Raw genomic sequence first — 23,039 nt, 5'->3', positions numbered from 1 at the left:
AACATTTCTATAGAAGTGGCTTGTAGGTAAGTCTGTAAGTCTTTTTCTTGATTAACGATTGATGAGGGAGGACCCAGTCCCTTGTGGGTGGTACCACCCCTGGACAAGTGGTCCTTGATGGTATAAAAAGGAAGGCTCAAGTCATGGGGGGAGCAATCTGGTAAGCAGCTGTTTTAGTTAGAGTTTCTACTGCTCAATGGAACACCAGGACCCAGAGCAGAACTGGGAGGAAAAGGTTTGTTTGGCTTACATTCCTACCACTGTCGACCACAGACGAATGTCAGGGCAGGAACTCAAGCACAGCCGGAACCTGGGAGCAGAACCTCATACAGAGATCTTGTAGGAGTATTGCCTCCTAGCTTGCTCCTGATGACTTGCTCTGCCTGCTGTCTTACAGAAGCCAGGATGACTATCCCGTGATGGTACCACTCACAATGGGGTGAGCCCTCCCACATCAATCACTAAGTAAGAAAATGCTCTACAGGCTTGCATACAGCCCAACGTCAGTTGAGGTTCCTTCTCTCAGATGTCTATAGCTTGTGTCAATTTGACACAAAACTATCCAGCAGAGTAGCACCCCTCCATGACCTCAGAGTAGCATACCGCCTTGACCGCAGCATCACTTCCTATCTCCAGGTTCCTGCCTTGAGTTCTTGCCCTGAGTCACTTGCAGGATGGACTATTGTTGCGGGATTCCTGCTCAGGTCCTGTTGTTGCCTTAGCCTCCAAATAACACACGAAACACTATATTAGCTATGAAGCTGCTGGGTGTTTGCTTGGTTTCTTATTGGCTAGCTCTGACTTAATTATTAACCCATAACTGCTAATCTGAGTATTTCTCTTACTGGAGAAAAGGGTCCTGATCTCTTACTCCTCTGGTGTCCTACATCGTGACTGACTGTTTCCCAGAATCCTCCCTGATTCCTAGTTCCACCTATCTTGCTTCCCTATTGGCCAACAGTGCTTTATTTAATCAACCAGTAGGACAACATATACACAGAAGGACTATAAGCTGTGAGATGAAATAAACCCCTTCCTCCCCAATTTGCTATTGGTCACAGAATTTCATCATAACAATAGAAACCCTCTCCTTCACTTAAAAAATCAATTTTTAACTTTTAGTTCTTATCTTACTTTTTAATTTATTTATCACATTAGAAAGTTGATAAAATAAAAATTGTATGTATTTGTGGTAAATGACATGGTTTGAAACACACATGCACACACCTGAGAGAGGGTTTAAATCAAGCTTGTTGTTACATACCAACTCATCACTTACTCATCCAACTGCTAGAGCTTTTGACAAAGCTTTGCGATGGCTACCTTCAGGGACATCTGAGAAGCCGTTCTCAGCTGGGCCTGCTTCTAAGGCTTGTAAGAAAGTCCTTCAAATAGATCCCTATACATCTTTATAGCAGTTCTGAATATTCATGAACTTTGGTCAAAGCATATGGGAGAGCAATAAAGGGCTTTTATTATTTCTTTTCAGACACTTGCCAGTAATTTGAGAGGTTGAAATCCTAACTCCAGAAGTGCTGCATAGTTAATGACTATGTTTCTTTTTTCAAGAGAGATGACTTCTCTCCTACTTCATTTAGTGACTGACTTCTTAAATCCCCTTCACTCCCCTCAGAGTTCATCTTTGCAGAGACTTGAATTGGAAGAGACACTTTCCTGGGCATTACTAAATGTTTATCAGAATCCAAATGGTTAGTGTCACCAAAGTTGCTTTAGTACTTGGTAACTTCCCTACTGCAAACTTTAATGGCTTCTATTATTTGATGAAAAGACAGTGCTAATTTTAATGCATCTTAAATGGATCCCTACATAGCGGGGAAAGCCATGATCACAGATAGTCATTGCATACTAAAAAATATACAAGAGCTTTAAAATGATAAAGATTTTAGTGCTCTCAAGGGCTATAGACTGGACTAGCTGTAACACACACTGGGCAGTCTCTGTGCTAACTACTGGGAACACCTCACTCTTCACCACTGACAGTGCTGAAAAGCTAAGCCTTTCTGCATCTTTTTTTCCTTGAAATGTCCAGTTGTCGTGTCCACAATAAACACCAGCAGGCTCCAGCTCTGTAGGAGTCAGTCAGTGGGTTATTGTAAGTTCATTTCTTCCAAGCTCTTAGATTAGGAGAAGGGTGATGGATTCTTTGGATTTGATTTTCAATGCGAGTCTCCAATGTAAAGCCATGGAAGTACATACTTGAGAGCACTGGTTTTCCTTGAGAGTAGACAATGTTAAACAGGATATAGAATATAGGTCCCTACTTTGTACTAGTCCTCAATAAAAGAAGAACAAAGTTTTAATCTGAATAGTCTTTTAGGAGAAATGGAGGGAATAAAGGCCCCGAATTGGAAGAGAATATCTTAAAGTAGAACATGGAGTCTCTTTGTATTCTTTTTTAAGGGCACGTGTTTCTGGCTCTTTTCATTAACACACACTTTCCCTTATGCTTAGCAGCATTGAAGATGGTGATCCCCGTATTTAGCACAGCATGTAATGTTAATCTGCTATGTCTTACAGGTCTGACCTTTCTATGGCGTTTTGCATATTGTTACCACCTGGTTTTATTACATTTCATCAGAGAAATTGTCCTCGAGGGTCCTGAGTTTGACATGCTGGAAACATCACCTGTCTCTCCCTTACCCCCTCCCTCAGCTGCTACTCACTCGAAAGGGTCGCTGGGGTCAGCCCTCTGGAGCTCTGGAGGGATGGGGATTCTTTTGTAGTACATTTCCCAGTCGAAGGCTCCTCGCATGGCATCCCCAGCTTGTGCCTCATACCCAAAGTGATTGTGGTCAATGACATCGATCATGGGACACACGATGGTTTTGTGGTTTAGTGCAATTTGGTCTGAAAAATGAAAGCACAAAATAGGAAATGACATGCCTGCCTAGGTCATCTATCATTTTCCAGCAAAGAGAAGCCCACAGCTCCTTTTAATGCATAACACTTGCCGTCCTGGCGTCTCCCTGTCGTCCGTAGAGCACTTTGCAGGAATCTCTGAGCACTGGGCTTAACATGATGGGACAGTGATTAGGTACAATTAGAGTTGTTATATTTCCCTTTAAGAAAGTTATGTCCCAGAGAGACTTGCAGAAGTCCATTTAGCTCTACTATGTCACATTTTTGCTCTGACCTGTCCCCAATCTGTCATTTTAACGTGCCTCCAACATGCACAGAGTATAAACAGTACTTGTGTTCCTCCAAGCATACAGCTAAAGCCTGCTGAGAAAATACTGGCCTGCTTTCTGAAGGTTCCAAAATGTAAATATTTAACTTCACGGTTCTTATAGCATCTAATCATAAAACAGTCATGATGGCTGCGCCCCCCTGCGCCCCCTGTAATGTCAACCAATCACAAATAAAATTCTTTGCTGTCAAGCTTGACAGCGAATTTGTTGAGCCACTGTTCTTTGAGACGGACTCTACTTATCAGTGCTGTGCACATTTTATCCTCCCCCTTCATCCAATTAAAAACCGTCATTAGATGACACGGTGCTACTGTTATGGATGCTGCTGGTAAACCCAGGACATCTATGCTCATTCTCTTTCTGATGGTCCCGCTATCCCTGAAAAGGGGCTATTGTTGTCATCCTGCTTACAAACAGCAAAACCGAGCTCAGAGAAGTTAAACAACTTGTCAAGGGCTACTCAGCTTTGGAAATAGTGATCAGGATACAGCCCCTGCTCAACTCTCCAGCTCCAAAACCTGCCTTTCTAGGTTGCCATGGTGCTCCTCCTATAGCAGACAGGTGATTTTTCTCTTCTTTCCAGTTCTAGCATCTTGCTTTTCTACCCAGATATTTTTCTTGTGGTAGAATTAACAGGCCCTGCAGGAAGCTGGCATTTGTTTATTTTGGTGCATGGAGAATAGCAGTATGTGAAGTATCTTTTTTCCCCCTCCCTCTCAAGAACATGCGTTTAGACAATTTATTACAACGACTGCTGTCTGACAGGCAGGATGTTTAAGTATGAACACCTGCTCTCTTGTTATTTGGAAGACCTTTGGATGTGGCATGTGACATTTAACAAAGGATATCATTTAGAAATATGATGGGAGTTGGTTATTTCTGTGAAGTTTTTTTTCTCTCAGAGATCCTGAAGCTACTGTAAGGTGTGTGAGAGAGATCAGCTTTTTACAGTGAGGAAACTGTCCATGTACTTTGGGAGTTTCTGCTTAGCATAGAGCAGGAAGCAAAAGGTTTTATTGGCTATCATAACAAGTGACATTTTTATCATTCTAATAAAACAGAGTGTGGAGAGAAACAAAAATCCCATAGGGCAATTCCCTTGCAATTACACACGTTCCTTCCTTCCTTCCTTCCTTCCTTCCTTCCTTCCTTCCTTCCTTCCTTCCTTCCTTCCTTCTTTCATGTTACAACAATTATTCACTAAGTAAAAATGTGTCAATCTCTTTTTGGTTCTAACATTATTGTAGAGAATATGCCACAAATACCATTTTATTCAGGAATGGGGCAAAAAATTATAAAATGCAATGAATAACAGAATCTTATAGTGTTTTACAAGAAAAATAAGACAAAGAACAGTGGTAAGGGGGACACAGAATTCTGGAGTATGGAAAAGGAGGAAGTTTTAAACACCATGACCTCAGGGAGCCTTACAGAGCTAGGGACTGTATTTCTCTTAGTGCCAGCTAATTAGCAAATGTCCCATGTCAAGATAAATGCCACCATGTGCTCAGGAGCATCTATATTCACCATAGCAAGCCTTACTGTGGGTTTTATCTAAGTGGCATTTTCCCCGGAGGATGGAGGGGACCATCAGAGTAAGGTTGGAAACAGTTTGCCAGTCACCTCTGCAGTTTTTAGTATTATGGTTCCAGTGACTTTCTTCCACTGAATTCAGAACCAGCTTGATTTACAAGTTCCTTGACCAATAAGGAGTCCCAAGGTGATCCAAAGAGAATGAGTCTGTTAAATGAACTGTCAGCGTTCCCTTCAAATTTCCTTTCAGCTCTCATCCAGCTGTAGTAGCTTGGGGTGAGAGCCGCATGACTAATTTTTCATCCAAGGCTGGTGCCTACATTTCAATTTCCAGGGATCAAACAAACAGACTCAATAGGAAATTGAAATTCAGGTATAATTCCCCAAGGTGAAAAATGAACCAAGAAGCAGCTACGTGGCTCCGCCTGTTTCTTCATTTTGGATGATGTATCAAGATACTGATAGAGGGAAATAAAGAGAGATAGCATCCCGAGCTTGAATGGTTTCTTATCCATCAGACCCACAGGAAATGAAATGCTTTAATGAGAAAGAGTGGGCTGTGGGAGACTCTGTTCCCTATCCCCCCTTTCCGTGTGATTCACAGTGAATAACTAGGGTCTGATAATTGGCATTTAGGGATTTCTTTGACATCATACAGGTAAAATTCAGTTTGAGGGACTCTTGCCATTGCTAATGAAATTCTAAATGTCTGTGTCCTTGGACAAAGCAGTTTTAATTAAAGGAGCGGGGGAGTCTCTGGTTGTTATGGTCCTGGGATCCTGTCGATTGAGAAGGCTAGACAGCCACCCATGCAGAGGCATATGGACTGGGTAGTTTGGGAGAGAGCATTAGTTGCTAAGTGTTGTGTTTTACATCTTACATGGATGTACTGAGTCCCCTGTTTTGTTTTTTGCTTGTGTAGCTCGACTGGTTGAAGCTGAAATCCCACATAATAGTTAATAACACAGCATTCTTTCTGAGGTGGTGGTGGTGAAGGTGGCTTTATTAATAAAGCCAGGGATGTAGTTGCAATAAAACTTGCTTTGGAGAAATCTGAGAGAATAAGAAAGGAGGGCAATATATATGTACTAAGAATTTTCTAGAAAGAATTTCTTTAGGCATGCAATTTCTTTCTTAGGCACAGTGGGGTTTTCTATCTGACTTCATTGTAGACTAACATGGCAACAATACTGAGGCTTGAATTGAGCCACAGCTGGAGTTTCTAGCTGGAATGATGTCCAGGTTGTTTATGTCTCTAGTGGTTCAGTGCTGTGTGACATGGCATGGTTTGCTTCCTTCTCTCTGTTAGCCATAACTAATCACTTAAGAGTCATTATCACCTGGACAGCAACTCAGTGTCTGAGTGGCTCTATGTGAACATGGGGGATTGTACATTTAATGACGTAGGATAGTACCAGAACTGGAAAGAAAAACAAAAATAGAATAGCATTCTACATCTTAAAAAGTGGCAAGTCACTTAGATATCCTTGGGGCTGATATCTATTCCTTCCTTCCTTCCTTCCTTCCTTCCTTCCTTCCTTCCTTTCTTTCTTTTCTTGCCTCCCTCCCTCCCTTCCTTTCTTCAAGACAAGGTTTCTCCTTGTAGCTTTGGCTGGCCTAGAACTCAATCTGTAAACCAGGCTGACCTCAAACTCACAGGGATCCAAAAGCTTCTGCCTCCAGAGTACTGGGATTAAAGGTGTGCACTGCCACTACCCAGCTGTTCCTCCTTTCTTAACCATCTTGTGATAACTGTTATAAGTGTATATATGTCTATACATGGGTATGTGTATTTTGATCTTTGTAGGATGACTGAAAAATAGTTTGAGGCTATTTTTTTTTACTTTAGTGTTTACCCAATAAACGTAACTGCAATGAACAAAGAAGACATACTATAAAAGAAACCTTCCTAACCTTAAGTTAGATTGCCACTGCTCCTATCTGAAATGCTATTTAATGCAGTTATACTTATTTGTATTCAGCAGTGATGAAGATAAAATTCAAATTCAAGCCTTTCTTGACTGCAGCATTTACAGAAGAAACCTTGCACTCCATTAGTAGGGCCCAGTTGCCAGCTTCCCGGATCCAGAATGCCATTGCGAGAATGATGGTCTATGTAGTATACTCACTGAGGAGCGGGGGCAGCCAGTTCACATTGACCTCACAGTGGGAGTCCAGGAAGGTCAGCACCTCGCCTCTGGCCACAGAAGCTCCCAGGAGTCGGGTCCGGATGAGCCCTTCCCTTTTCTTCGTGCGAACAATTCTCACTTTGGGAAACCGAGCCATGTAATCCTCTAACTTATCCTTCAAGTGTTCTAGGAAGGAAAGAGAACGCACAGGAAGAATGCCAAGCATTAGTCACAGCAGATGCATTTGTGGATGCTGCATGCTGTGGATAGAGCATATGTGAACGGTGAATCCAAGCGGAACAATTTCAAAGTCTGCGTTTCTGCTCTCTTCATCGAGAGTAAGACGCTAGTAAGATTTTATGCTTAGGGGTTTTTATATTTTTATTTCCCCCAAAGCTTCATAAGCCACAAATGTTGCCCTTTGAAGTCAGTGGATGGCAGAGATACACAGATACACAGAGCTCAGTCAGGCAGCTAATGTTGGCCAGGGGCCGCCATGTTAATCCTGGCCAGCTTGTGCCAAGATGGGCATCCGCCTTCTAGGTCCTGCTGTGCAAAGTCAGATGAGCATCCTGGCATATGGGCTCTTCATGACAAGAGGGCTCTTTACAGCAGAGTTTTGCCTGGCAGTTTGTGTGCTGATAACAGCCCCCGTAAAACAAGAAGAGAAAATGTCTGTCAAATCAGTTAGAGTCACACACAGCTTCCCACCCTGCAAGGTAACTGAAAACTGAGAAGTCAGTCCAGTTCTGGCTCCTAATTTAAACTGGAATTGTGACTCACTCAGTATTGAAATAGATGGGGAAGGAAAGGCAAAAGAAATCCTGTACTGCCATCTTGAATGCAGCTATGTAAGATTTGGAAATCATTTGAACTTCTTAAAATTAGAATTGTTTCTTCCCTAGTTAGAAGCAAACTGGGAACAAAATGAATTAAAAAACCATTTACATTATAAGGTTTTTTTCTACTGCCTTTAAAAATGCATTGTTTCTTCAGTTCTTCTAAACCAAAATGGTGCATTTGGTGACCTTTGTGCAATATGGACTTAGATAGTTTTATTCCTTGGTGCTACTAGTCCATGTATAAGGATACTGTGCTGCTTGTTTTATGTGAACTTGAAACAGCTGAAGTCTTGTGAAAGGAGGGACCCTCAATTAAGAAAAATGCCTCCATAAGATTGAACTGTAGGCAAGCCTGTAGAGCATTTTATTAATTAGTGATTGATGGGGGCGGGTTCTGCCTGTTGTGTATGGTAATGCTATCATTGAGCTGATGGTCCTGGGTTCTATTAAAAAGCCATGGGGAACAAGCCAGTAAGCAACACTCATTCGTGGTCACTGCATCAGCTCCTGCCTCTAGGTTCCTGCTCTGCCTGAGTTCCTATCTTCATTGCTTTCAATAATGAACTGTTATATGAAAACGTGAGTGAAATAAGTTTTTTTCCACCCCAAGTTTCTTTTGGTCACTGCGTTTCATCACAGCAATAGAAACCCTAACTAAGACAGCTAGTATGAGGAGTTTTTTTTTCTTTTCCTGGAATTTCTGACAAGTGTAACCTAATAGTCACCAAACTCATGTTTTAGAATGCAGCATGCTATTGTTTATTTATTTTAAATTTTCAGTATTTTTCTGTGTCTCTGTAATCAGAGTATATATTCCATAGACAATACAAATAGCCAAGGCCTCCATAAATTTCCAATCCCATAATAATGACAGGTAATGAAAATTGTCTTGAAGAACTTTCATTCCAAAAAAATGATTGTAAGTATGTTCAAGCAACTCAAAGAAGGCTCACGTATATTCCTATGGAACAAAACGAAGAGATGAATGAGAAAGTTAATATAAGATATGAAAATAAAACACAACGAAGCAATAGATTTGCAGATGAAAACCCAAACTGAAATGATGCTGGAAATGAAAAGCTCATAACACTGAATAAAAACTTTACTGGAAAGCCCCTGCCCCATGTTCATGGATTGGTAGGATTATGACTACAACATGATTCTGCACAAAATCTGAAAAACAAAGCAAAACAAAGCCCTAAGTGTGTTTGGAAACACAAAAGATCAAGGTGGCTAAAACATACTGAACAAAACAAAGCAAAGCAAAAATGGCCGGAGGCATCACCACCAGACTACATGTGTGGATTTGGTTCAACTTACTGGGTCACAAAACAAAATGAAAAGTTATGAAGATATGACAGGAAATTGTAGAAGTGAGAAGAGGTTGATAGGGGTGGAAGAGAGATAAACAAGGACAGAAGGGTGAGAGTAAACAGAATGCATTATGCATATATGTGAAATTTGCACATAACAAAACTACTACTACTACTACTACTACTACTACTACTACTAAACTAAAAACTGCTTGTGTAGGAATTCAACTGCACACACCTGTATCACTCCCATGTAATTTGGGGCTGGGAGAACTGAGATAGTTTTTCTGTTCCTTGCATTGCTTGTTATGTGTAATAAAATCCATTGTCTCAGGCCCTGGAATGCCATGACCTTTGCCTGTATCCACAAAACAGTGGAAAGATAAGTCACAGATCTGCATAGTTTTTTGCATAGAATCCCGAAGGCTGCTCAACAGCACACTGTAGGTGGCAGTTTTGACGCACGCGGAGTTTTTTCTAAGCACAGAGAATGCTGTAGGAAGTGGTGACTAATTTGTACCTACCAGGTACAACCTAGTCTTGTTTTAACAAGCCCCAAGTTTGTTTTTGTTGAAACAAGCTTTCATATATCGCAGGCTAGTTCTGACTTCCATCCATGAGGAGCTATAAACTACATGGTGGAATAAACCTTTTCCTCCTTAAGTTGCTTTTGATTAATATGGCATTTTATCACAGCAATAGAAACCTAAAACAGACTAGAATATACAATCTTACAATGGGTTTTGCAAAAGGGAATGTAGTAGATTATCACTTTATACAAAAATATTTTGGCATTTTTGAGGAGAGATTAAAAACTGGTTGTATAAAATGTCTACAATGTACATTTATTTCAGCTCATTTGTTACAAATTTGACTTGTCTATTCATTACTTCAGTTATTGAAAAGGCACAGCGCACAGTATATCATGGTAATATTTAAGCACTATTTTCCTTTTTCACAGAATATCCTGAAGAGCTATTTAAAAATGGGTTTTGTCTGTGATTACAAATATTTCTCATATAATTCACATTTGCATTTGTAATGTTCCCCAAGCTTTCATATAAAAATGAAGAAATCTTAGCATAGTTTATAGCTTATAATTTTTCTGTTTAAATTAACCTGCAGTGTGAACTTTTTCTTTCCTTGAAACAGTGTATTTACGTAATTTATTCTGATGTTGTAATTGTTGCCTCAGAGGAGGACAGCTGTAAGTAGAACATGGGTAAGTTGCAGAAGTCTTTTCTGTGAAATACTGTTTCTAAGTATTGTGAGTTTGTGTATGATTGATGCATCCTCATGCAATGGAAGCATATCTCTTTTTTTTTAACAACTTGCCTCTTTTATTACATTGAAAAATTCTCCTTATTGCAGTAGAATCACTAAATAGTTTACAGATGTCATTTGTAGCTCAGTTCTGGTTTCCAAATTCCAGTATCTTAAAATGAGCAAGACAAAGTCAGAGGTCTACTGTCACATTGTTTGACCTCGAAAAGCTTTAAAATTAGACCAAAGGTGATAAATTCTGCAAACACTAGAAAGCATCTTCAATTTTGCTTTTAATTATTTTGTGTTTGAGTGTATGTCTGTGCACCACATGGATGCAGTGCCCTCCGAGGCCAGGAGATGGCAACAGATCCCTTGGGAGTGGAGTCACAGATGGTTGTGGTTGCTAGGGAATCAAACAGGGGTTCCTTGGAAGACCAGGCCAACCCAGACCAGGAAGCATTTTAATCCTACTAAACTATTACCCAAAGCACAGTACTTAAAAAAAAGATTTTAGCCATTTATGTGTGTGTTATTCTTGTGTTTTTTTTTTTTGTTTATGTGAGTGTATGCACACTTGTATGTCTGAGTATCCATGGAGGCCAAAAGAGATTATCGGAGTTTTGGAGCTGGAGATAGAGTTTACGAGTCACCTGATCTATGTGCTTAGATTGGAACTTCAATCTCCATGACTGAGGGATGAGAGCTCTTAACCACTGAGCGCTCTCTCCACCCTAAAGTAGTCTTAAAAGGAAACAAACAAACTGAGGCAATATAACATTTGAGTCATCGTTGTTGGTATGACAGAATAGATACATGCATTCCTATGTATGGCCTTTTAGTTTTACCTAGTCTAGTTAAAATTATGAAGCACACATAGCAAGATTACCAGTTTAATAATTTCAAGTGCATTGTTCACATTCCTGTGGGAATAATTTCTGGAAGTTTTTTTTCTCTTGGTCTAATTCTCTGTTAAAATGGTAACTGACTGTGTGCCTCTCCTTCCCATCCCTGGGAATCTATTTTTTATTTTCTGTTTTCATATGTTGACTATTATAGATGCCTAATAAATAGAAACATGAGGTACTTGCTTTTTGATGACTGTCTTGTTTAATTCAGTAGAATGTCCTCAGTGTTCACCCATACAGTAGTATGTGTGTCACAATTTCTCTTTCTCTTTCTCTCTCTCTCTATATATTATATGTATACATACCTATTATATTAACAAATACATAATGTATAGTATGATATGTAATATATTTTATGCAAAAATATGTATTTCCTGTGTTAATAATGAACAATCCAGGGAATCCTGAATGCCATGTAAGCTCTCTACTCCATTCCCAGTGTCTCCTTACTTTGCTACTCTTTACAAGAGTAAGTGCTGTTGGATCATATTTGCACTCTATCTTCTGACTATCCCTTCATCAGTTGGTGAACATTTGGATGATGTCCACCTTCTGTCCTCTGTGGATGAGGCAGCTATGGAAGAGGGAGAGCTGGATCACATCCAACTCTAGCATCAGTGCTTGGAAGACCCATCATATTGCTACTTTTCCATAGTAACTGCACCACTTCCAGTTGCCACCACCAGCATGCAAGGGGACCCACTCAACTTCACATCCAGACGGCTCTTTTCAAGATGAGCATCTCAGCAAGTTTAGTCGCACGTGGAGGAAAGCTAACCCACCAAATAGTTATTGTGTAAATAAAGTACGAACGTTGATGATGAAAACACTTTCAATATAGAACATAACTATCAAAATAAGAAGTAATATAGAAATTAAAGCTTCAGATTAAAACAACTCACAGGAAAAGATTATAATTTGTTTTCTCTATCACTGCAAAGTAGATGATTAAGGAGCCCAGTATTTGAAAATGTACCCCTTTATCAAGACAGTTAATCAAAACTGATTTCCATGTAGCTGTGCCAAATCCTCTTTGCCTGCTTCCCCACTCCCATCTTAGACACAAGGTTTTTGTCTACCTGGTTGATGACTCTTAGGGTCTCTGCCTCTTATCACTTTTACCAGGGAGCTTTATTAGGGCACTTTGTACCCAATTATCTTTCTGGATTAATCCCCTGTTTTTAGCAACGTATCTTTAAACATCTTCTCATGATCCAAAGCAAGCACACTTCTTGTCTTTTTGTAATCCCTCTTATCATTAAGACTTTCTGAAAAATCTCATTTTATGAGATGATTTATCTTGAGAGACTTTAAAAAACTGACTAACAAAGGCAACGTCTCTACAGTACCAGCTTTATTTGTGCTTTTATTTTCTAGAGCCCTTGAAGGTAAAAATCTCCTTCTTAAATTTCACTAATTCACAGGAATTTCAGTTTCTCTGTATTGTGTTTTGCCTAACACCATGTTATGTGATTCTTACACTTGTTTTTGTTGAATTACTACAGTAAAGCTGATGTTGGTGGGTGATTTATTTGAACGTGTGATGCACACATTCACAACTGGGATAAGTAGTCTTCTCCAACCTGGTTTACTAATGGGATCATTCTGAAAAATTGAGAGCTAGAACAACTTTGTTTCCTCCTAAAGACAATGGGTGGCTTTTTGTTATTTGTTTTCCTAAGATGAAACGTGGTCACTATGTGTCAGAACAAATGCAAGGAATTACAAGCAACATCAATGAGCTACAAATAAGGCAAAGTCACAGCCTCTTAGTGGAAGCAAGTGGGTGTGTCACAGCAGCAAGGTACATGGGGCCCACCTCCAAAATCAAGGGATTTATAAAATAGCTTTAAAAATTGGAAGTGATAAACTCCCAAGCTAAGATACCCAAGAAAGTGTAAGTTAATCTTTAGCTACTTAGAAAACATAAAACGTAGGTGAGACAGAAAACAACACCAAGTAAAAGTCTCACATAATAAAGCAGTGCAGATGTTGAATGGGAGCTGTGAACATCGGCATTTACTGAAAGCCTTGAGTGGAAAACACACAACCATGTATACATAGGAAAGATTCATTTCTTCTTCTGTCTTTTCTGAAGAATCTATTCAAATCGCCGGGAGTCGATGCCATACGGGGAGAGTTACCTGGACTATAATATCAAATTAATGTTTGTTCTAGTGATTGAATAATGCCACCAATAAATGCCAAACAACTCTGAAGACCTCAGGGATTTGGCTGGACTTCACAATAAATAAGGACAAATTGGAAAGAATGCCACTGAACAATTGGTGTGAGAAAACAACAACAACAACAAAAACAACAAACAACTGTGTCAAAATTTCATTTAGTCCAGAGCAGAACTAAATTAAAGATCTGGGAATTGGTCCTGTTTTCAAGGCCACAGAAACTCCCAGTTCTTAATGATATCCTTGTAGTGCAATATAGAAGGAGGCGTTCAGGAAATGGTTTGTCTGCCCTTGTTGAAGAGAATTGAGCTGCTAACGATATGTCCTCTCCAGGAATTGGTCCATTTCTTGACAACACTATTAAGGAACTAAAAGGAAAGAAACCACACAAGATTTTTGTATTGGCTCAAAATTTATAAATGAGAATATTGAAAAGACCAAAGCTGAGCATGATATTCCTGAATAATAAGCAATAAATTTGACAGCATAATGGATGAACATGGTAACAAACACGTACATGTAAAGTGAGTGCTTGCAATAATGCCAGACACTATTCTAAGATGCGTTCATGTGATAATTATTTAATCTTCATTTTATGGATAAGGAAAATTATCCTTACTAAAAAATGAGGGCAGTGAGTGTTAGGCAATTTGAAAATTTTCCTAGTGTCATATAGCAAAATAATGCCTGGAATATTTTAAGCATTAAAAAGATACAGCGAGACATTTGCAGGCTTGATTACCAAGTTCCTGTATCACCTGCTTCTCCTCCCCTATTCAGTTTTTCCTGGGACCCAGCTTCAGCTGCCAATGTACCCACAGGTGCTGGTGGCAAGTTCCTTTGCCCTTCTCATTCTCCCTGATCTATTACCTTGTCCATGGTCACCAGTGTTTAGAAATCTCACCTGTGTCCAGCTCTCTGTCCCAAGTCCTCACCCAAGTATTCACACAGCCACCTTGAACCAGCAATCCCCCCAAAGCCACTTAATTGGAATCACCCCAGCCACCCTCCCCCCACTCACACATCAGTACCACATATCTGAAAGATAGAGACTCAAGCACTTCCTACCTCTATCAGAAACCAGCCAAGGCAGGGTGACATACAAAAAACAAGACAAAAAACAAAAAACAAAAAAACTCAAAAAACCAGAACCAAACTCGCATTCAACAGTGGTGGACTGGAAATTCATATCAAACACACAACCAACAACCTATCTCCAGATGTCCAGGTCCCAGCATGAAAATAAACCAGTATGAAAGACAAAACAATATGGGCCTCAAAAATATCATCAGTCTTATCGTGATGTTGCCCATTGAGTAAAATACAGATGAGTCCAAAGCACAGAATTTAAAAGAACAATTAGAAGCATGGTCAAAGAATTCAAGGACTTTAAAAAGGACATGAATTAACAGTTGGATGAACTTAAATAGCACAAGAATATACCCCTGATTGAGGCTCAAGAAAACACAAACTGGTGACTAAATAAAACAATGAAGACAATTGAGGCATTAAAAGTGAATTCAACAAAAAGATTGAAAACCAAAGCTGAAGTGAAGACAAAATGAAATATTTGATATCTCGAAACAAAACAAAACAAAAACAATACAAAACAAAACCCTCAATGGTAAATTTAAAAACAGAATGGATTATGTAGAATATAGAATATCAGAATTTGAAAACAAGGTAGACTAATTAGACCACTCAGTTCAAGAAAATGATAAGTTAAGAAAAGACAAAAACCCCATGAATAGTAATTTAGGCACCACACACACATACACACACTTTAGAAGAAAAGCAGAAGGAAAAGCATTCTAGGTCAAAGGCATAGAACACATCTTTTGCTTTGTTAGATTTGTGTAACTTGAAGTATCTGGGGAAGCAGGGCAGTAGAAAGGGACCATTGGGCGAGGGACGTGATAAGGGAGGGGGATAGTAGTATGCAGGTGATATGAAGGAGGCGCGTAAGGAGGAGGGTGGGGGATAGGAGCGTAAAACCGAGGGTTTGTGGGAGGAGGTGATAAACAACATTCAGGATGCTTGAAAAAGCCACATGGAAGCATAAGCTTTCAAAATATGTACCATTAAAAAATGGAGGGGGGGTGGGGCATTTAGGAAATCACTGACTATCAAACAAAAACTCAAGTCCCAGATGTAGACTATCTCTCTTCAAGTAAGGATTCCAAGTGATGCCTCCCTCAATAATATAGCTACCACCATTGCACCTGGCTGCCTGCTGAAGCTGAAGAGTAAGACCACATGACTGAAGACACCATGCATTTTGTTATAGGACTATGAGACACAAGCTGGTGTCATACTGGGAGCCTCCCTATCACAAGCTCTCACAACCCTGAAGAGTGTTGTTAGGCTGGCTGCTGGGAAAGAAAGGTACCGCCATGCCGGCTCCATTCATGCTGCTTAAATGACTTTGTTCTTCTTTATGACTGGATAATATTCTCCTGAGTACATATGATGGTGTCTGTATCCATCCATTGAAATTTACGGACACCTCGATTGATTTAGTAACTTGGCTGTTGTGAGTAGTGCCTCAGTAAACTGGGTATGTACATACTACTTCCATTGTATGTTGCTTGACTTGTTTGATTATATATTTTTATGTATGTATATATAACAGCTACAGCATATCATAGCTTAACTCCTGGGTTTTTGAAGAACTTTCATAGTATTTTCCATAGTATTCATTGCTGACATAATTTACACTGATATCAAAAGCGTATAAGAACTCCTTTTGACACATCCTCATCAGTATTTGATAGCTAATAATCCAATCAATAATAGCCATTGGATTGAGTACCAGTGAGATTTGACGTGTGTTTCCCTGATGGCTACAGAGGCCCTACTTTTCACAATTTTCCTGGACATTGGTATTTCAGGAAGTGCTGGTCTACTTTATTGACTGTACTACTTGATTGCTACTTTTCTGAGTTCTTTAAATATTCTAAATATTACTTCTCTGTCATATGCATGCTTAGCAAAGTTTTTCTCTGACTCTGAAGGCTTTCTGTTTACTCTGTTGATCTTTGTCCACATCGAAACTTGTTCATTTGGTAACACCCCAAGCTTTGAAGCTTCTAGAGTGAAACACAAGGGGAAATGCTTTAAGACATTGGCGTAGACATTTTCAGGAACAGCATGTTCTCACAACTCGGGAAATAAAAGCAAGACTTGACATAAGGGACTTCCTTCCATTATTTTTTTTATTGAAAAGGAACTGAGATCAAACTGCAAAACCATCATTTTGTCTTTTCCCATTCTTTCTTTCCTACTTATAAAATGAACAGACTACCCATGCATTTTATGAGGCTGTGGATCTCATCATTTACCTGCTTTGAGGGGAACCTCCACTGAAATCCCACTGTTACTTATTCTTCCCAGTGACTCTATCATCAATGAAAGTGTTTCAATAGCCCTGTCTTCGAAAGCCAGCCTCCTCCCTCCCTACAGTCCCCCAGTTTCTGTCCTATTCTTCCCTTCTCTTTTGCCTCGGCAGTCCGTGAGGGAGTTGTTAGTTTCCTAGTCTCCACTTCTTCACCCCCCATTCTCTCTGAAGTGGTCCCTTTTATTTATTCAGGAAGTTCTTTGGTGTCGGCATGAGCAGCATTGCCCTAGATATCCCGATCATTTTCTTTTGGAAATAGGCACTAATTTAGTTTCAAAGGGGCTCTTGTGACAGAAGTGCCTCTTATTTAGTCTTTGAGTAAAAGGATGTATGAGGAAACTTCATACAGAAGTAGCGTGGAGAGGACAAAGGCAGGTATTTCGAAGGAAATGATTGTAAAGATTATCGAAAGAAGAGAAAATTCGCTCTGAGGTAGAGGGGTCTAATTGTAAATGAAAGTCCTTCTGTGGCCGCCCTCTAAGGTTAATTTTAGTGAGATTCAGACTTTGCCACTAGACCCAGCAAAGCAGGGGTCACGTGGAAAGATAAAGATCCTGGAAAATGTATGAAGTGGCAAAAGCCTCTCTGGCTTGAGTAATTGAAAGCCAAACTGGACAAAGCAGTATGAAATATAATTTGGCCCTCCTCTCCAGGGAATGGAGAAAATGATCTAATAGGTCTTTTCCATCTCTGCTTTGTGTGACCTCTGGCTGTTAACATCACTCCCCCTCGTTATGTCGGAATGAATTGCCTATTTACTGCTGAACTCTTGAAGGCGATGTTTGTCTCCCTAGGTAAGACAACAGCCTAGCATTGGCCACGTGCACTTCATTTCAACTTAATCAATGTCCCAAGAGTCATTTTTAAACAGGTGATATTATTTCCAGGAAATTCAGCTGACTTGCTTGGTACATGTGATCCTTTTATGGTCAAGCCAGAGCTCCTCCAACCTTCAGAAGAAATTACTAAAAGGTATGTACAATATATTCACAAAATGGGAAGCAAAATGAAATGATGTGGCTTTTAAATTGCCAATAAACCTCCTCAGGATAGCCATTCATTAGCACTGCAATCTGCTCAGGCTTTTTTTTTTCTCATGACAATAAACACTGACGCAGGTTGACTGCTTTTATATTCTACAGTATCGCATAAATTTCCCTTTCTTGGGCAGGCTGAAGGAATGGGAGTCATTATTTAAATTTCTTGCCAAGCAGTAAATAAATGATAAATGGCATTCTTTGGAGAACACACAGAACACACACACACACACACACACACACAGAGAACACACACACAGTACACACACACACACACACACACACACACACACTTCTGTCACTAAGTATAAGTGAAAGGTGGCTAATTTGTAATTTGCAAAGAGAGAGAGATCATTGTTTCCTGCACAGTCTTGATTAAACGAGGTAATAAATCATATGTCTAAAACATGCCAAGCATCTGCCAAAGCAAGAGTTGGCTCAGAATGCGAGGAGTTCAGCATCAGCCAGCAGCAGGAGTTTTACAGTCTGTCACTGGCTTGACAAGGAATGACGAAGGGCTGCACCATGTCTCTCTGCTGACATTCCGGAAACACATTTTATATTGTGAGTCGTTTGTTTGGCCTTCTTCATCTTCATTTAAATGACCGAATCTCCATCAGCCTCAGCAAGGATATAGCTTTCTCTGCTAATGATGTACCTCCCATGGTCCCAGGATTATTTTCACACTTGATCAGTTTCACCTATGGAGGAGACTACCAGCAGTCAGTATTCTGCAAATAGAGGGAGGTATGGGGTTGATTTTTTTCACTCTCTTAGGAAAGACAAACCCTGGGTGACTAGTGTTTTGCAAAAAGCTTCTCTCTCGGGAGATATTTGTTTCCTGCAATAACTTTATATCAATTCTGCCTGAGTCTCCAAGTTTGCATTAGACTATATTCTTACTTTGAGTCTTAGATTACCCTTTCTGCCTATTCTATTAGCTTGAAGAGAAACAAATGCACACTAGAAGATATTGCAAATCTAGCCAATGAAAGTAAAAGTTAACAGGCATTCAGCTTGACACTAAAACTCAATGCCCCCTGTTGAACAACCTATAAGTAAATACAAGTAATGAATATGCACAAAGCAGCAGGCTAGGCAAATGCTGAGACACCAAGGACCCTGCCAGCAGATCCAGGAGCTTTCAGTGTCAATAGGGATACGGTGAATATTCACATGGAAAGATAATACTTCCTACTAGGACTCTTATTCTAGGTGGTTGATACAGATGGGTGGCAAATGAATTGTGTAGTGGAAGGATGGAAGAGCTTGAATTAGAGGAGTTAGATTTGCATAGGTTAATCAGGGAAGGGGTTGTATTAGGAATGAGGTAATAAGAAGGCAAAAACACATAGTCCTGAGATGTCACCTCATTCTAAAGTCAAAATGAAAAACTGAACAACCTACTAAATGACAAGCCTGCTTGGGCAAGCTCTTAGGAAATGACTCTAAAAGTATCCCGTTAGGGGAACGTAAAGGAAGACAACAAGAAAAACTAAACACCAAAATAAACAGTAATTCCTCTTTTTCCCTGGATGACTACAATTAAGAAAAGTTTCTCTTTCAGACAGAATCTCACTGTGAAGGGCAGGCTGCCCTGGAAGTCACAATCCCCCTCCTTAGCCTCAGTAGTGTGAGATGTATAGGCATGCACTAGTGTGCATGGAAATTAAAAAATAGTTTATGCTGGAGAGGATGTGGAGAAAGGGGAACACTCCTACACTGCTGGTGGGAGTGCTGACTTGTACAGCCACTTTGGAAATCAGTATGGAGATTCCTCAGGAAAATGGGAGTCAGTCTACCACAAGACCCAGCAATTCCACTCTTAGCCATATACCCGAAAGATGCACATTCATACAACAAAATGTCTATTCCACTATGTTCATAGCAGCATTATTTGTAATAGCCAGAACCTGGAAGCAGCCTAGATGTCCCTCAACTGAAGAGTGGATAGAGAAAATGTGGTACATTTACACAATGGGGTACTACTTACTGGAAAAAAAAATGGAATCTTGAATTTTGTAGGCAAATGGATGACACTAGAAGAAACCATCCTGAGTGAGGTAATCCAGTCACAAAAAGACAAACATGGTATGTATGCACTCATTTATGGATTTTAGACATGAATTAGGGGTGACAGAACTTTCTTCCAGCGACTGATGAAAGCAGAGGCAGATACCCACAGACAAACACTGAACTGAACTCCTGGAATCCAGTGTCAGAAAGAGAGAACTGATGGGCACAGGAGTTAAGAGTGGGCTGGTTTAACCCACAGAAACAGTTGACCTGAAAAAGGGGAAGCTCTTGGACCCCAGATTGATGGCTGTGTGGAAAGCATGGGGCTGACCCAGACCCCTTGAATGTGGGTATCAGTGTGGAGGCCTAGGTAATCTATGGGGCCTAGGGTAGTATTTATCCTAGGCGTACAAAAAGACTTTGAGTACCCATGCCACAATATGGAAGGCTCTCTCAGCTGGGACTCTTGGGGGGAGGGCCTAGGCCCTGCCCTGGATGAAATGACAGTCACTGAAGATCCTTCATGGAGGCCCTCACCCTCCCTGGGGATCAGAGTGAAGATTGGGTGGGGGACTGGGGGACCTGGTGGGGAGGTCAGGGGAGGAGGGAAGGGAGAGGGAGCTGGAGTTGACATGTGAAACAAGATTGTTTCTAACCTAAATAAAAAATAATTATTAAAAAATTAATTCAGATTGATATTTTGAAATATCACATCCAACAATACAGACAACCTTGTGCATGGGTGAATAACTGAATATGTGACTATATGTTGAAAAGCTCCCAACCTTGTACTTTAGCATTCCATTTCTTCCTAACTGGAATAGCGCTCTTAGCAATCTCATTTGCTGTTTTCCTTATCATATTCCCAGGATACTGTCTTTTTAAAAAAGATTTATTTATTTATTTTATGTATATAAGTCCTCTATCTGCATGTATGACTTTATACCAGAAGGGGGCATCAGATTCCACTATAGATGGTTGTGAACCACCATGTACATGCTGGGAATTGAACTCAGGACCTCTGCAGGAGCAGTCAGTGCTCTCAACCTCTGAGCCATCTCTCCAGACCTCTTAGGATACTTTCAATGGAAATTTTCACTTAAGTCAAAACCAAATAGCTACCAGTTTGGGATTGGTGATTTGGAGATTGATCAATGCTTTTGACTTTTGGGTATAGCCCAGTGGGAGCTCTTGGCTTTTGGGCAGTGCTTGCAGCTTCCTATTTGTGAAGTGTCCATGTTTTCTGGTAGTTCTGAAAGCAGTTCACCTGCCCTGACTGGCAGACAGCAAGCTGACTATAGAGATGCATTTTCAGGTAGGCTTTTGTTTGTTTTTATTTCTTAAATGATGGTTGTTGCAGAATATTAGTTTAATATGTGTTACATTTGTGTATTCTGTGGAACATTTGTTTAATGATGCAAAGGTATATAGCATTCTTTTATGCTGCATTTGTTTAACTCTGTGAAGCTGCATTACTTTACCTGTCTAAAACACCTGATTGGTCTAATAAAGAGAAAGGGTAGTTGGGGCTGGCAGGCAAAGAGTACAAACAGGAGGAGAAATCTGGGAAGAGAGGATAGAGGAACAAAAAAAAGAAGGAGAGGAGGACTCCAGGGGCCAGCCACCCAGCTACACATCAAGCCGTGGAGTAAGAAGTAAAGAAAGTTATATATAATAGAGAAAGACGAAATCCCAGAGGCAGAAGATAGATGAGATAATTTAAGAAAAGTTGGCTAGAAACAAGCCATGCTGAGGCTGAGCATTTATAAGAAAGAATAAGCCTCATTTATTTATTTGGGAGCTGGGTAGCAGCCCCAAAAAGAGCAAAGAAAAACAACCAAACCAGCTACAGTTTATTCTCTCTAATTTGTCCCATTATGGAATTATTGACTTTTTCTTCCTAGAAAAAAAAAATGAAGACACTCAATTCCACCTGTCCATTCACCCACAGAACTCTTAACTTGGCAACAGTGGAACTTGAGGTTTCCTTAACTGACTGTGACATTCTGCAAAGCAAGACCATTGATCAATTGTAATCTTAATGGATTAGAACTAATTTCTGAAAACCCGGAACTTCCTCAGCTGGAAAGGAAATAAATTGTAAGAAACACCAACAAAAACCCATATACACAAAGCATAAGCTCCAGAGAGGAAAAGTCCCATCTTAACCAAACAGATGATCGGTGATGATTAATGTGTCTTCCCTAGATGAAGCAGCACATTCCTCTCTGAGAAACTGCTTAGAAATGTTCCCTTCTTGTTGCGCCTGCCTCTACAAGCAAGGAAGATGCAACGCTCGGACTCTTCTTTAAGCAGTTTATTCAGGAACATTGAACAATCTTCTGACCCCGGGGAGTGCCAGCCCACACCTTAAAAGCCCTTGGGCGGCCAACCCCAGTATGCCACGTGGAACATGTAGATAGGTCCACATATGCAGAAGCAAGCCTGATATCCAGCCTTAACCAAATACAGGTGGGGCTCTTAAGGAGTTGTTTATCAAAGAGAGCACTTGCTGTCGGGCTAGCAGAAGGCAGAAGCCAGCGCCATCTTAAGGGTGCAGCACTTCGCAGCTCTCTACACCTTCTCTGTCGCATTCAACCCCACCTCTATAGAGCATCTCTTTGAAGACATAAATCTTTGTCTCCTACCCCTACTATACTCTTACTAATTCTTGTATTTCACATTTTATACATTTGTATTTTTGATGTTTGTTAATCTTTCTCTCTACTAGGATCAAGGCTTCATGAGAGCAAGGACTGTCTGTTTTTCTTTACTGTTTTTTTTTTTTTTTGTCTGGATTGGTACCTGTCATGTAAGTACCCAGGCCACAAAGAGTATCCCTGAGTTAGCAAGTTCACCTCTAATTTAAAACATTTGATTTCACTCTCTCCTGCAACTGCTGTGGCATCACCTCACAGCCAGGCCAATGTCACATTCTCATTGTCATTGCTGACCACAGATTAATTTACTACCTTAAGAATTAGGCATCATAGAAATCCAATTTCGGTACTCAAAGCAAAACTGTAGTCAAATCATCCTCTTAGATGGTACTCCAGTCAGGAGAAACCCCTTATTGTTTTATCAAGTGCTTTTCCAGCATCAAAGCCATAATCAGATATGCCCGCAGAGCCGCCAGCTTCATCCGTCTTTGAAATGTTACCTTTTCCAATCTCACACTGATGATTTCCTTTTTGTGAAATAGAGAA

The 23,039-nt window shown here is 40.2% G+C and overlaps 1 protein-coding gene across 1 annotated transcript in view; it reads right to left on the bottom strand.

Annotated features, from left to right (window-relative positions):
• Positions 1-23,039, bottom strand: part of Galntl6 (polypeptide N-acetylgalactosaminyltransferase like 6) — a 1,054,334-nt gene that overhangs the window by 168,141 nt on the left and 863,154 nt on the right. Inside the window, exons 5-6 of the mRNA XM_005075157.4 lie at positions 6,872-7,057; positions 2,685-2,868 (exon numbers count right to left, since the gene is read on the bottom strand). Coding sequence (XP_005075214.2) covers positions 2,685-2,868; positions 6,872-7,057 — 370 coding nt within the window. The remainder of the gene's footprint in view (positions 1-2,684; positions 2,869-6,871; positions 7,058-23,039) is intronic.

Source organism: Mesocricetus auratus, unplaced genomic scaffold (assembly GCF_017639785.1).
Source record: "Mesocricetus auratus isolate SY011 unplaced genomic scaffold, BCM_Maur_2.0 Super-Scaffold_6731, whole genome shotgun sequence".
NCBI classification, from domain to species: Eukaryota; Metazoa; Chordata; class Mammalia; order Rodentia; family Cricetidae; genus Mesocricetus; species Mesocricetus auratus.
The sequence above is the reverse complement of the archived record's forward strand: the minus strand, read 5'-3'. Positions and strand labels throughout refer to the sequence as shown.